Below are 14,209 nucleotides of genomic sequence, written 5' to 3'. Positions count from 1 at the left end.
ACATTAGCATCCTGATGCTCAGCTGTGAAAAAATTAAGTTCCTGTGCATGGCAAACATGAAAACTAACAAAACTTGGTAAAAATAACCGTGACAGTAACCCATAACCACCACAACCCTAATGGTTGCTTTGTGGTCCTTTGGTCCACCCAGAATTTTATAAGAACCTACTTTTTCTAAGTAAAATTACATTTCCCATCTTTTCCGTGTCATCTTTATATTGTCTCTTATTATTTTAGTTTCATTGCTATTTTTTGCTGACCTTTAGTGTACTTTTCTGTATAATTTTTGTATTTATGTAACAATAAATAATTTTTTTTTTATAGTGGGTGCTGTAAGAAACCACTTTTTTAAGTGGTTATATTACTATTATGATAAATATCACTCTGTTTGATAGATATGTTAGCGATTCCCAACACGAGTGTACTGTGATCATTTTCTCAGCTCAGTAAAGGTCTTTTCAAAATCATTTTTCTATGCCTTGTTGTAACTAAATTCAATTATGATTTGTCAGCAGCGCAGCCCTCAATCCAATCTATAGAAAAATATAAGCAAAGCATAGAATACTTCTTGAAAGATTTCAAAACATTTTCCTCGACTCAGTACAAGTATCCTTTATTATATTATAATAAGAATAACACTTGATATCGACGTCACGGCCGCGCTGCTTTCGGATGGCTGTTGTTACCATTTAAAACTCCCTCTTCTTTCTGGACTTTCAACTATGACTGAATTATGGGGGGAGGGTAAAACTAGAGCTCGGATTTAAACTTTTAAAAATGCAATTAAAAATACGAGGCTCTACATACTTAATTAGAACTTTATTTGTCAGAACTGAAATGCGTTGTTATTATATAAAATGCACTATTTCATGACACAATTGAGCCGTGGATCGAAAGTGCCCCCGTCGTGTGGTACATTCCAATTCGTTCCGCCGCTCGATTTGGTTTGGTTGTTTTGAGGGGCGTGTTCCGCGGTTAAACTGCTCCGCGGGAAAACAAGTAATTTCACTCCCACGGAATTCTTAAATTCTAAACGTGCCATTGGTCAAAATTACAGAGCCATGCGGTGGAATGTGCGTTTTCATTGGTCCGCAGACAAATCCGTTGCCAGGCAGAACCGCCCCTCCCAATGAGACATTTGCGATTGGCTGGGAGGATGACGACGGCTCGTAACGCTCTCGCTAATTGGCTAACAGAGACTGCCGCGAGTGTGCCTTTTCTTTTTGAAGATAAATAGAAGAGAAAAAGCACTTGCTCAGCAGTAGCCGGGAAGGATGGGGAAGTTCGCCGTGTGAGGGGGTTTGAATTTGGGCTCGCAAACGCGTCATGGTTGCTTGTGTTTGTTTTTGCCGCAATATTTCAGCGCCAGGTTGCAGTCTACCTCCAGTTCGCGCTAGTTATCCCCGCGCGATGAGCCACGAAGACGAACGAGTCGTTTTTGTTTGAAACGCGACGCGACGGCGGCGCCTCAGCAAGAGAGCATTCGCTTCGCTTCAGCCGCGTTTCCCCGCCCGCCGCGCGTCGGGCCGCCGAATTCAAAATGGACTTGGCTCGAGTGCGCGCGACCGGCGGCGGCAGTCCCGGCGGCCACAAGCGCCGTTTGCTGGGCCTAGTCTCCTCCTCGCCCTGCGTGCTGGACGTCCGCCGTGAGGGGTCCCCGCTGTCCCCCGTCACCGACCTGGCGCTCAACATGACTCACCTAGCGGGCCTCGGCAGCAACAGGTAGTAGTACTCCCGCGCCCGCGCGCCTCCGTCACGCCCGCGTGCGTCCTTCCTTTGCACTTAACTCCCTCTTCATTGAGGGCCTGTAGGGGGCGTGGTGGTTAGAGCTGCCTAACGACGAGGGGATTCGAGGCAGGTTCGAAACCAAACCCTCCTCCTGCTCTGTGGAACCCCGAGCCACTTGGGCCTGTCGTTTTGATAGTAAGAATGACTCCGCTGTGGCCCGGGTAAATCAGTGTAAGTAAAGCCATTCACGTCGCTGCTGAGTGAGTGTTTAATTCCAAAAATAAATAATTTTAATAAAATCATGCGACGCATGCGTGCGTTCCCGTGTGCAGCTGTGCTCTTATTTTTAAGTATATACAGTATGGAAAGCCGAAAGGGGCAGTGCTGCTGGGCTACAGAAAGATGAAGGCCGGAGCGATACAATGAAATAGCTATACGCGTTGGATGTTTTTCTGATTCTGCAAAGTGACTTTAAGAGAAGAATGTCCTTGCGTGATTTGTTTACCAGAAATACAGCTTAACTTTTACATTATAAATCATCAACTCAGGCAAGTGATCATGCAGATCAATGTAACTTCTCCAGGAGAACAAAGATGAAAACTTGGAGTCATCTGTATGTTAGAATGTTCATCTTAATTAGAACGAGCTTTGTTACCATAAACTAAAAACAATTTTAGTTGTGATTTTTTTTGAAGAATGTAGAGCAAATTGTAAACTTTTTTTTTTTTTGCTAAAATAGTTCTGAGCTTTCCTCCGGAGAGCTTGTTAGACATCTTCCCAGAGTGTCGAAGAACTGGAGTAGCTGCAGATTTAAAAAAAAAAAAAAAAAAAAAAAATCTGTGTTGTGCTTTGTTTAAGGGTACATTCCCATGGCAGCCAGTGTGATACCCCTAAAAGAACAAGGCCGGCATATCTCCAAAAGGTTCCCTCCTTTGCCTCGGACACATCATCTGATGCAGGTATGCTGAAGTGTCTTACTGCGGAGTAAGACGTGAAGAGCTTCTCTCCTGTTGAGCTTGAAATTGACTTCTCATTTTATTGAAAGGCAAGAATTGGCTACAAATTTCTGGATTATTTGTACAGTCTGTGCAAAGGGGCAGCGCCTGCTGATTCATCTCATAGCTAGGTGATGAAATCTACTTGAGCAACGGGTGACTCGTTTACAGCGATGAAGGACACTTGGCATGAGAGATGGTACTTTGAAGCTGTGTTCTTGTCTTGGTGCCTGGGGAGGGGTTGGGGTGCCTTTGATCCATAACCTGCTTATTCACTGAATATCTGTTTTGCAGGGCTTGGAATGGACTCCCCCAGCCCCCTGGACCTGGTGGACATGGAGAACATGTATGTCGTATACTTTACCACTGAACTCCAGTGCTTGATGGCTCCCTTATTGTAGCAGTGCTCCTTGTTTCAGGGTGTAAATACTGAGGGCTGAACCTCTGCAGTGCCTGTGGGGAGGGGTTGGTTGTAGCCCAAAGATAATCAGAGGTTTGAGCTTTAATTATTTTAAACATGTGAAGTAGCAGTTGTGTAAACACTGGAGTTTGTAAGTCATGGTGCTTCCTGTGCTTGTAGTGACTTGCTGTACATTTGGACTTGGTACCATCAGACCTTTATTTGTACTTCTCTCATTTTATTTGGGATCAGTTAACACTCTGTACATATTGTCCTTGGAGTGGCGTGTGTGCTTCTGTCCCCCAGCGCATGTATCTCTACAGTAATGTTTTAATATAGACTTGCAGATACTTTAAGTACCCTCATATATACTATTTTCATCCCACTAGCTTTTTACCACAGTGATGCAGAAATTCTACACTAATTTGTAGAACTGTATTTCCAATTTGACATGAAATGGTAGTTCTCTTCACCAGTGTCAGGAAAAAGCCATTATTGTAGAGTAATAAAGCACAACAGTGTAAGAGGAGTGTCTACACAGAAGTAGATGCTATGTAAGATGCTCATGTCTGCAGGGCTTCTTAAAACAACCTAAAAGCATCTTCCGTGAAGTTCTGTTCTTAGATCTGTTTCCTGGGATGCACTTTTCCACCTCTCTGCAGTGTGTGAGGCTGCTTGTGTGAAGAGCTAGAGTTGTTAATTTTTCAAATGGGACTTTGTGGTGGTGTTACAGTGGTTGTTCTGATCTCTGTATTCCTCCTGGGTGGCTGAAGCCTTAATCCCCCCTTTTGGAGGAAATACAAAAGGCCATCTGCCTGTGGGGAGGCATTTCCAATGCCCTGGTGGTTTATGGAAATTAATGACACCCCCCGTTTGTTGGCGGTTAAGATGAGAAATGTGAAACCGAGAAGTTACTAAGCCAAATGCTAATTGGGGTATTACCAGTGTATTCTACTGCTTCACTTTGGTATTTTGGTTGTACTCTGCTCTGAGTCCTCTTGACCACTTGTTTCCCCATTGTTCACTTTACACTGTGACCAAATCTGTCTATAGATTCTTCAGTATTCTTTCATCTGAAATCTCTTTACTGATACCTTTTTATTTTCCCCCACAGCTTTGAAAAGTCACTTGTGGAAGACAGTGTTCTGGTGGAGTAAGTATTGGAATTCAAATACTTGAGTAATGTGTTCTTCATATTAGTACAGTGGCTTCTCAACTAGCAGATGCAATTAAGACCAGAGTCTGAATTTTTTTGGGGGGTAAATCCAAAATCACAATTCTCAGCTGCAGCTTTTTAAATTGCATCCTCAGAAATTCAGAGCTTGAATGTTTGTGGGAACTAGTGTACTGAAGTCCCAGTTGGTTTTTTTTTTTTAGCTTTTTCCTATTTGACTATAAAGAACAACCAGGTTCATGTGCCTTATATTTTATCCTTAAGATATGGAACTTAAGAAGAGCGAAGGAACTTCTCTTCTTGGGAGAGTAGCTCCTTGGACCCCAGCAGTGTGGGACTAGTGACCTTGTTGGCTTTACTGCACAGTTATGAGATTACAGTATATTCCTGGTTGTTATGTGACTGACCTCCGTTTTCTTTTTGACTTCAGCAACAAGATGCCAATCCGAAGAATCAGCTCACTTCCAGTAATTTGATACTATTTCTACAACAAAAATTCACCAGAGTATTTAGTTGGTGGAAGCGTTTGACTTGTTTGAGGAGACTCTATTTGTCAGCAGTACATCAGCTTGATAGTTCAGTCATTTGATCTGAATTGCTTCCTTTTTCCCTCAATCTCTTTATAGCTGTTACCCATGAGCCCTACCTCAAAAGGAAGAGATCTTGAGCCCTGCAACTACGAGTTGACAACAGGACAAAGCAACAAGGAGAATGTGCCTGATGTCAGTGGCTTTTTTGTTTTTTTTTTTTTTTTTTGTTTACTTCTGCCACTATACACATGCTGTGGATTGGATGGCTCATCATCCCTGATGCTTGTTTCTCACTTGCTGTGCTTTTCCAGGATGTGTTTGAGTTCAAGAAGCCAACGCGGCCTGTGTCCCGGTGCAACTCGAGGACAACCCACGGGAAAGAGGGCAGGGAGGTGTTGGCTCGTCGGCCCAACTCCGCCCCAGAGCTCGTAGGTCACCAGGTTTCTAGCAGGGTCTGGGAGTATTGCTGATTAATGGTGTCAATCTCATGTTCTTGGCTGGGAAACTGCATTCTTGTTCCCACCATAGCTGCAGACATACTTTAATGTCTTATCTATGATGACTTCATGTTTTGAGTTAGATGTTCACTTCCTGTCTAGCTGTCTCCAGACCCTGTAATCCGGCAGCACCTGCTGGGTGACGGCAGCCCTGTGACTCTGCGACGTTCCTCCTTGACTTCTTCGAATGAAGATGACGATGGCTTCCTTGACATCTTGGATAGTGATGTGGAGGTCAGTCCCCCCCCCCCCTTTTTTTTTTTTTTGGGCCCCATGCTCAACATGTGTGGTAGTGGTTGCTTACTGCTTGTTGTGATCTGGTGGGACATGATCATGGATCATTTGTTCTGTTCCTGTGCAGAGTGACACCTACATGCCTTCAGGAATGGCGAGTCTCCTGACTGCTCCGCTTGTGGCCGAGGTGGAGTCCACAGCCTCGGTGAGACCATACTATTCATCTGAGTAGTGTAACGTGAATGTCTGTCACTTAAGATGTCAGGACATTCCAGTACTTCTTTGAATTATCATGCAAATAAACTTAATTTTCTAGCAGAGGAAAGCAGCGCATTGTTCTATTTACAAAGGGAGATTAGTCACCATCTGAATCAGTTTACTTTCCAGAACTTTTTTTTTTTTTTTAAAACCTCTTCTAGTTAGTATTTCAGCAATAGTGTCAAGACATTTACTGAGTACTAGTCATTGGAGTTCTACACAAATTAGGCTTATTTGTGTCTGGGATGAATTTACCCCTCCCAAGGTGGTGTGAAACATGATTTTTCTGGCTAAATTTGAAATCCAGTCCCTTATATTTTGATGTAGAAGTTTAAATCCTCCTTGGTAGTCAAAGATGATGATAAAGTGACATGTTTCCGAAGTGGGATGTCTCCTCGCTCAATGTTTGAGGACTCCTTTATCTCAAAAGAAATTGCCATGATGTGATTTTATAAGATTTTCCTCGACTGTCGCCGTATTTCCAGCCCATTATCTGCCGTCCACGGGGCCTCTTCCGTTCCCCCTCACTGCCCATGGGGACCCGCCCTGCCATGAAGAGATTGAATCGCCCCCGGGATGAGGCCACCCCTGTGCAGGTCAAGAGGAGGCGCAGTGTGGCAGGGACTCCCTCTGCTCCTGAGGATGGGGAGCATCAGGTTAGACTGCAGTAACACCTCACTTTACCTTTTACATGGGAGGTTTACCTGCTCACAAAGGTTTCAAGAACATGTCCTTGATCATCTAGCAAACTTGTACTCTCGCATTGTGGCAGGTCAGCCCTCAGTGATGTCCTTTCCTTCGCAGGCTTGCAGGGTTATTCAGCGGTCCCAGTCTCTCAGTCAGGCTGAGATCGAGAAGCTGCTGGATGGCGATGCCAAGGAGTTAATCGGAGATTTCAGCAAGGTGTGTTAGTGGGTGCTGAAGCTCACTGGTACCTTTTCCACAGGTGCATCATAGCTCTTGCATGGTTGTCACGTATAAGCAGGTAGTGCACTGGACAAGTGGCTGGTGCTTGTGGGCATTAAGACAATCACTGCCTCAAACCCCATTAATGATTACACTTTTCCAAAGTTCTAGGTTTTTGCGTTGATTATGATTAGTGTACCGACTAGGAAAAAAATGCTAGTTCTTCTGGAGGGTCAGTTTTAGTTTGCTACTTTACAGCCATTGGAAGATTCTAGAAGGCACCAGAACACTAATATTGTAGAAAGCCTTAGATCCTAGAAGGTACTGCAGTATTGGAAGGAGGTGCCAAAATTTTGCTAGAATTTGCTAATTTCAAGAATGGGGAATATCTTTTTTGAAAAGATGGTAATGTCAGAAGTATGATTTGATATAACTCTTATTTTCTATTCAATTTGTTACGTTGTGGTAGTAAGTCGTTATAACTGTGTGTGTGTGTGTGTTTTTTTTTTTTTTTTTTCCTTCCCCTCCTCTTCAGCAGAATCTCATGTTTCCTTGCATTGTGTGGTTTTTCTCACTAATCGTGTGCCCGCAGCCATTTGTCCTGCCAACTGTGGATGGGAAGCACCAAGACCTCAAGTACATCACTGCAGAGATGGTGAGACATGTTACTTTTCGGACCATGTTTGCATTTAGTCGCTAGTCAGAACCCTTCCTCTCCAAAATGAGGTACACGAACTAGTGGAAACGACCAGGAAGTGGAACTTGTAGGAACACATTTCTTTTTCTCAAATGCATCTGGGGAAATCATGTGTTTTTTGACTGTACTATGGTACAGTGCAGTATTGAAGTGCCTTGTTGGCCATCTGCTGAACGCTGTAGTAGAGTCACCATCTACATTTAGATTCCAAGTTCACATCCTGTTACCTAAGCAAGTTGTCCAACCAGCCTTGCAGCACTTGGCTTCCTATCCTTTTTAAAGTCATTGTGTGGGAGTTGTTTGGGTCGTGCTGTCTGTCCCCCTTGGTGTTTAATAATCTCCTTCCTCAGATGGTGGCAGCGCTGAACGGCCAGTTTGACGACGTTGAGCGAATCGTTGTCATCGACTGCCGCTACCCCTATGAGTTCGAAGGGGGTCACATCAAGGTAGCCTACGATCATGTTCCCTTTTGGGAACTGATAGCGGAGCTGATTAGCCTCACACATGGACAAAACTTGACTTGAGTAACTTGTTAATTTTACTAGATAGCTAATGTAAATGTCCTGGTAAACCCTTACAGGCCAATGTGGGGGATGATTTCTAGTGTAATTTAAGGCTTCGTAACTAAACCGGTGCTTCTAGGTTTCTGTTCACTGGTGTTGCTGCCTTTCATGTGGTCATGTGACTAAACTCACACTTCCTGTCAGCTGTCTTTGAGAAGGTTGTCATCTGCTGCATTATCTGGGAGATGGTACAGATGGGATAAATGTTTGTAATTAACACCTGGAGCTGAAATTCTGTGGGCTGAGAAATTAACCCTGTGTTGACTGGCTGATTCTTACTTTAACCCTTGAGGGCTGATTTAATTGAAGCTCTGACTTCAGTCCTCCTTCCTGAGCTGCCGTGCTCTTGCGTCACAGGGGGCTGTGAACCTCCACCAGGAGGATGAGGTGGAGGAGTACCTCCTGAAGCGGCCCATTGCCCCATCCTCCCCCGACAAGCGAGTGCTGCTGATCTTCCACTGTGAGTTTTCGTCAGAGCGCGGGCCGCGCATGTGCCGCTTTGTGCGCGAGAGAGACCGTGAGCTGAACGAGTATCCCAGCTTGCACTACCCAGAGCTCTATGTGCTGAAAGGAGGCTACAAGGAGTTCTTTCCCCTCTTCCAGGTGAGCATCACCCATGTTGTGATGATGCCCAAACACCCAGCACAGCTCTTTCAATTCTTTACCACAATGGGTTCATCTAGAGTCTTGCCAGTCACTGACTGTTTTGGCTCCTGCAGCAGGAAGTTCCCAGACCCCTGCAGGGATACTAAAGCACGAGCTTGGATTCAAACATCTAGTCTCTAAATCCCAGAACTGGACCCCAATTCCTATACCACCTGCTGTCAGTCGTCATTGTTGCACAAAGGCTTATTTACTATACTTTTAATTGATAAGGGGTGCAGTGACAAATGGGACACCCTTTAGATTTAGAATTCTTATTTTGAAATATGCGTGTTCTCATGCATGAGACGAAGTAATGTGACATTCAGATTCCCCAGATGGAAGAGCTGAGTGTGAGGGGACATGATGCTGGAGTCCTGTCCCACCTGCTTTGGGAGACACAACAGGAGTTGAGCACATAAATAATGCTGTTGAGGTCCAAGCTTGGACCTCTCGACCTGTTCCTCAGTATGGTCTCTGGTCCCATCCACAGACCCAGTGCGAGCCCCAGGATTACCGGCCCATGACCCATGAAGACTTCAAGGAGGATCTGCGCAGGTTCCGCCTGAAGAGCCGCAGCTGGGCTGGCGAGCGCAGCAAGAGGGACCATTACACCCGTCTGAAGCTGTGAGGAAGGGTGGTGGTGGTCCAGACCTAATCTCACTGACTCGGTTACTCTGGGCTCGGACCGGACCCTCTTTCACAGGCGGCTGACCCACACTCGGTCTATTGGCTCACCTCTGCAGAGGTCTGCTTACCATGGTAAATGGGACGCTGCCATTTTGGAGAAAATGTACCTTATTTTGTACCTGTTAACAATTTTCCAGCTGAGGTGAGTCTCAGCACTAATACAAGTGAAGTGCAGTTCCTTCTTACCTGCAGCACTTACCTTCTGAAGAGAAGGTGCAGCATCAAACTGTTTCCTGAACTTTTTGATAAGTTTTAATTTTAGAAATGTTTTTTAAATCAAAGTTGAGTGTGCATTTAATTGGTGTTAAGTGTGCAAACTTGGTGCTCTGCCTTAAATCATGGGGTTGTTTTATAAGTTTCCAGAAGGACCCATTGCTCATCTAGAGGTCCTTCAACTGCACAGTGGCAGAAGTTTCTGGGAATTGACATGTTGAATGGTGACACACATTTGGGCTGGGGGCGGGGGGGAGTCTGACTGGTCTGGGTTTTACTTAAAAGGATGTGTGTGTGTTACACCAGAGATGAACCATCCAGCGACTGGAGACGCCTCCTTCAGATGCCCGAGGTTCAGTCTTAGGACAATCGCACAGCCGTCCTTTACCGTTCTTGGGTTTTAATTTCCTGCTCTGGTTTCACTGTTGTATTAATGTGTGCAATTTGTAATCATAAATCTCGGTTTTCTTGAAGCCTTTCTTGTGACTTATTCTGTGTGCGCACGCAGCCTGTGGTTCATAATGCTGTAATAGCACTATCACGCCATACTTAGTGTTAGGGGTAGAACAGCTTATTGGGCAGCTGTATCAATTTAAAACTGTCACATAGTTTTACCCCATTCATACAGTGTAGGTCATAATGGAGTAAGGGAAATTAATCCTTTAGTGTAAGTGGTAAAGTAAAATTTGTAGTCTTTTCAGGGTGGGTTCCCCTTTTAATATAATATATTTGCAAAAGGTTTCCCATGTTCTAATTGCAATTAAGCAGTGGTATCAAGTGGGGGGGGGGGGGGATATGCTGAATCTTGTTCTACATAGAACTGAAGGTACTTTACATAAATGGGTTGTCATAATCACACTATTTATTTATAGGGGGATCCTTCTGCTTTTTCTTCAAAGGGGTGTCCATTAGCTATTTCAAGTGAGATAGTGGGGTAATTTCACTGGACCTACTTACCCTAAGTACCTAGCTTAAGAGTACTACAGTGGGGTGTGAGATTCAAACCTATGACTCCTGGATCCAAAGGCAGCAGCTTTTATTAATTGGTAGGGCTGCACATAGTGATGCCACATTCTGACATAAACACTCTTGTGAGAACACACACTGCCATTGCAGCAGTTGCGCCCTTCCCGGTCTGCAGGCGTCCCCCATAAGCTGTATTTTTTCCAAACGGCTGGTGTGTGTGTGTGTGTGTGTTGCAGTACCCCTCCTCCTTGGTGGAGCAGAGGCCCTGCCCACTCAGCTTGTGCACGTGAAGCGGCCACGTGAGCTCTTCGTGGCACAGGGCCACCCTGGCCTTCAGCCAGCTAACGTTCGCACGCAGCTCTCATTTGAAACGCGTTTTCCTCAAACGTTGGGGTGTTTCCCACTTTCATATATTTATTAATTTAGCAGATGCTTTTTCTCAAGTGCTGTAAAGCAATTGACTAGTGTGTATGGCACCTTTAATGGGGGATAGAATACAGTAAATTACCTACAGCCCTTCACACATTGCACAGCATATCAGTGTAACACACACACAAAGGATGTTAGTTACCAGTTCATCTAAAATGCATCTTTGGATTGTGGAAAGAAAGCAGAGCACCTGGAGGAAACTAACAAGAACATGCAAACTCCACACAGATGGAGCTGAATTCAAACCCATGTCACTACAGCGTCTCATTCGGACAGCAGGCTCGAGGCCTTCAGGCTGAAGTCTTTGCCAAAGCACATTTAGCAGGTGGAGAGTTGATGTAAAAGAAAAGCTGGACTTGTAAGGAAACGTGACAAAAAGCGATTGAACTGCTGAGGACGACAGTTCCGCTCAGCCGGCGTGTCACAGATGGGTGCTTAAAAAAGGGGGAAAAGTGACCTCTGATCCAAACTGCTGCTGAACATTTTTCTTGCAGATACATAATTGGAAGGAATTGTATTATTTGCAGCGCCGTCGTCCTTCATCAAGATCGTTGGTCCTCTTTCTCCCCAGTGGTGCAAAATTTGGCGAAATTAAAGTTTTTTTTTTTTTTACAATAACTATTTCAAAATTTCTACTGATCTGCAGTTGTATGAATCTAAATACACAATGCACAATGTTTTCATAAAATTGTTTAAAAATGTAAATGTTATGTACATGTAGCAAGATTACTATTGTGTATCATTGAAATAAATCACATCTTTATGATACACTGGAGTAACACTTGTAAAATGATAATACTACACTAACAGTTTAAAAATCTGAGATTATAAATGACAATTTGCTCTTATGTTGACTGCTGAAAATGACATTTTTCTAACTGGAAATCATAACCTGTCATATAACATATATTCATGCGTTGCAACTAATGTAATTGTGAATTTGCTTTATAAGTGAGGAAAAGCAGGTGAGCAAAAGTGAAACTGCTGTGTGAAGTGAGTGGAGGGTCGAACCCAAGTTCACGGCCTGAACGCCTCTCTCGCTCAGTGGGTGTGACCAGGTAAAGTGCACAAACAAACTTTTTTTTGTGCATTTAATGGACATAAAACAACTTACACCAATTTACCCTTATATAGAGCAGGGTAATTTTTACTGTGTCGGTTCAGGGTAAGGACCTTGATCGAAGGTACTACAGCAGGAGGTGGGGTTTGTATCCGGGTCCGAGAGTCCAAGAGCAGCAGCTCTAATCTGCTACAGAGATTATAGTAAAATATTTCTGTTTTTTTTTTGTTTTGTTTTTTAGCAGTTATGTTGCTGCAAATCACTAAAAATTCTTGGTTTCATTTTGCAGAATAACATTTCATCATAAATATATTCTGGGGAAAAAAGCTGAATGAACAAAACTGAACAAAAATTAATAATGTGATAGACTGAACTTTCTGGTCATCACAATATCCTGTCACCTTAGCTCAGCTCATGATTTTTATTCATTTAATTATATACAGTATATATAGTTTTGCAGGGGGTGCGGTGGCGCAGTGGGTTGGACCACAGTCCTGCTCTCCGGTGGGTCTGGGGTTCGAGTCCTGCTTGGGGTGCCTTGCGACGGACCGGCGTCCCGTCCTGGGTGTGTCCCCTCCCCCTCCAGCCTTACGCCCTGAGTTGCCGGGTTAGGCTCCGGTTCCCCGTGACCCCGTATGGGACAAGCGGTTCTGAAAATGTGTGTGTGTGTGTGTGTATATAGTTTTGCAAAATATATTCATGGGGAATAAAACTGAAAAATATATTTAGAAATAACGTGACAGACTCGACTTTCTGGTCATTCCAATGTCCTCACTTCTGGTCATGGCTTTTTTTTTTATAATTTAATTTTTTGTCTTTTGTACGACCGATCGGCTCGTGTCGCCGTTTCCTCCCACGGCTGATTCAGTCGTCAGAGCCGCTGAGCCCCGCTGAGCCCCGCTGAGCCCCGCTGTCATCCTGCAGCTGCTTCTGTGTGTCGTCTTCTGGAGCAGCTGAGGAAGCAAAGCCCTGAAAGCTGTTGTTAACCATGAGCGAGCGTTTCGTGTCCGTTCCTTCGGCGCAGCTGTTCCTCCCTCCTCATGTTAACACTTTACATTTATTTACATTGACACTTATTCGTTCAGCGGTGCATCTCTCCAAAGCCACGTGCGCCTCCGAGTAAACAAACGTAAACAGCGCATGAAGATTCTCAAAGCAGGCAGCAGTGAGGAGATCAGGGGAGAAGTGGCTCTGAAGGACATGGGATTGAGACCCTTCTTGAGTCTTGAGAGGGATTCAGCAGCTGTGAGGGACAGAGGGAGCTCGTTCCGCCGCACTGGGGCCAGAACTGAGAACCTAAGGGCTTTTGATTTTGAATCTCTTGTGAATGAACATCCCTTTCAGAGCCTGATCTCCTAACTGCTCCGTAACGTCACATCACACCACCTGTCCCCATCGCCTCTGTGTTTCCCACCGCTTCCATATACGACGTCTGTGTACCGTGGTATTGGACACATTGTGCTGTGTCCGTGTCTACGGCTCTTCATCTGCTGTTGATGCACTTCCGTTCAGCCTGAGTTGTTCACCTGCTAAGTGAATAAAAGTAGATATAAAAGCCCCCCAGGATGGTCATTTCACCTGATGGGTCCTTTTCGCCTGAGCCACGTGTTCACCTTGGTTTCCTGCACCGCCACGTTCTGCCCTTGTTTTTCTTCAGCCGCTGCTCTTCCGGTTTATTCTATTCTTACTCGGCCAGTTTTTTTTTCCTGCTCTAGAGAGGCTGCGAATTGTACGGTGCTGCAATGGAGAGACATTTGAAGGTACATCAGTGGTTTCCACTTTAGTCATTCGGACTCCGTAGCAGCTTCCTGTTTGGTGTGTCGGCAAGAAAAATGTGCACGCTGAAAAAAATCTTTGTCTTTCCGTTGTTACATTGTTCTATTGTTAGATTTAAATGTCTAAAAAGAAAAGTTTTACAAATTTGCAAACAAAAGAATCTGTTATGTTTCAAATATTGTACAGTACTTGATAAGTGTTTCATATTCTATGATACATTATTATTATTACTATAAATAAACTAATTCCAACTGTTAAAAGTGAAGAACAATATCATTGTCATTTAGATTTATGAAAATCTCATTTTGAACATGTTATAGTTTTATCAGATACGTAGTTCTTAAAATCATCGGGTGTTTAAAAAATCTTAGGATTGTTTAAGAAGGAGACACAAAGTGTCTCTGTCTTTCAGAGAAAACCAAAGTGTAATATGAGTGTTTGTTATCCAGGG

At 44.1% G+C, this 14,209-nt stretch overlaps 1 protein-coding gene across 1 annotated transcript; it reads left to right on the top strand.

The window, feature by feature from the left end:
- The first annotated feature begins 1,246 nt into the window (after positions 1-1,246).
- On the top strand, positions 1,247-10,000 carry LOC108920196 (M-phase inducer phosphatase 2-like). The gene is made up of 15 exons (XM_018728787.2): positions 1,247-1,722; positions 2,587-2,687; positions 3,018-3,069; positions 4,238-4,276; positions 4,728-4,764; positions 4,924-5,019; positions 5,139-5,255; positions 5,427-5,558; positions 5,686-5,763; positions 6,302-6,472; positions 6,621-6,719; positions 7,315-7,377; positions 7,770-7,865; positions 8,340-8,585; positions 9,118-10,000. The coding sequence occupies exons 1-15, from the start codon at positions 1,541-1,543 to the stop codon at positions 9,253-9,255; spliced, it is 1,647 nt and encodes a 548-aa protein (XP_018584303.2). The 5' UTR covers positions 1,247-1,540; the 3' UTR covers positions 9,256-10,000.
- The last annotated feature ends 4,209 nt before the right edge of the window (positions 10,001-14,209 follow it).

Source organism: Scleropages formosus, chromosome 1 (assembly GCF_900964775.1).
Source record: "Scleropages formosus chromosome 1, fSclFor1.1, whole genome shotgun sequence".
NCBI classification, from domain to species: Eukaryota; Metazoa; Chordata; class Actinopteri; order Osteoglossiformes; family Osteoglossidae; genus Scleropages; species Scleropages formosus.
Note: the sequence above shows the minus strand (reverse complement) of the source record. Positions and strands in the feature narration are given on the sequence as shown.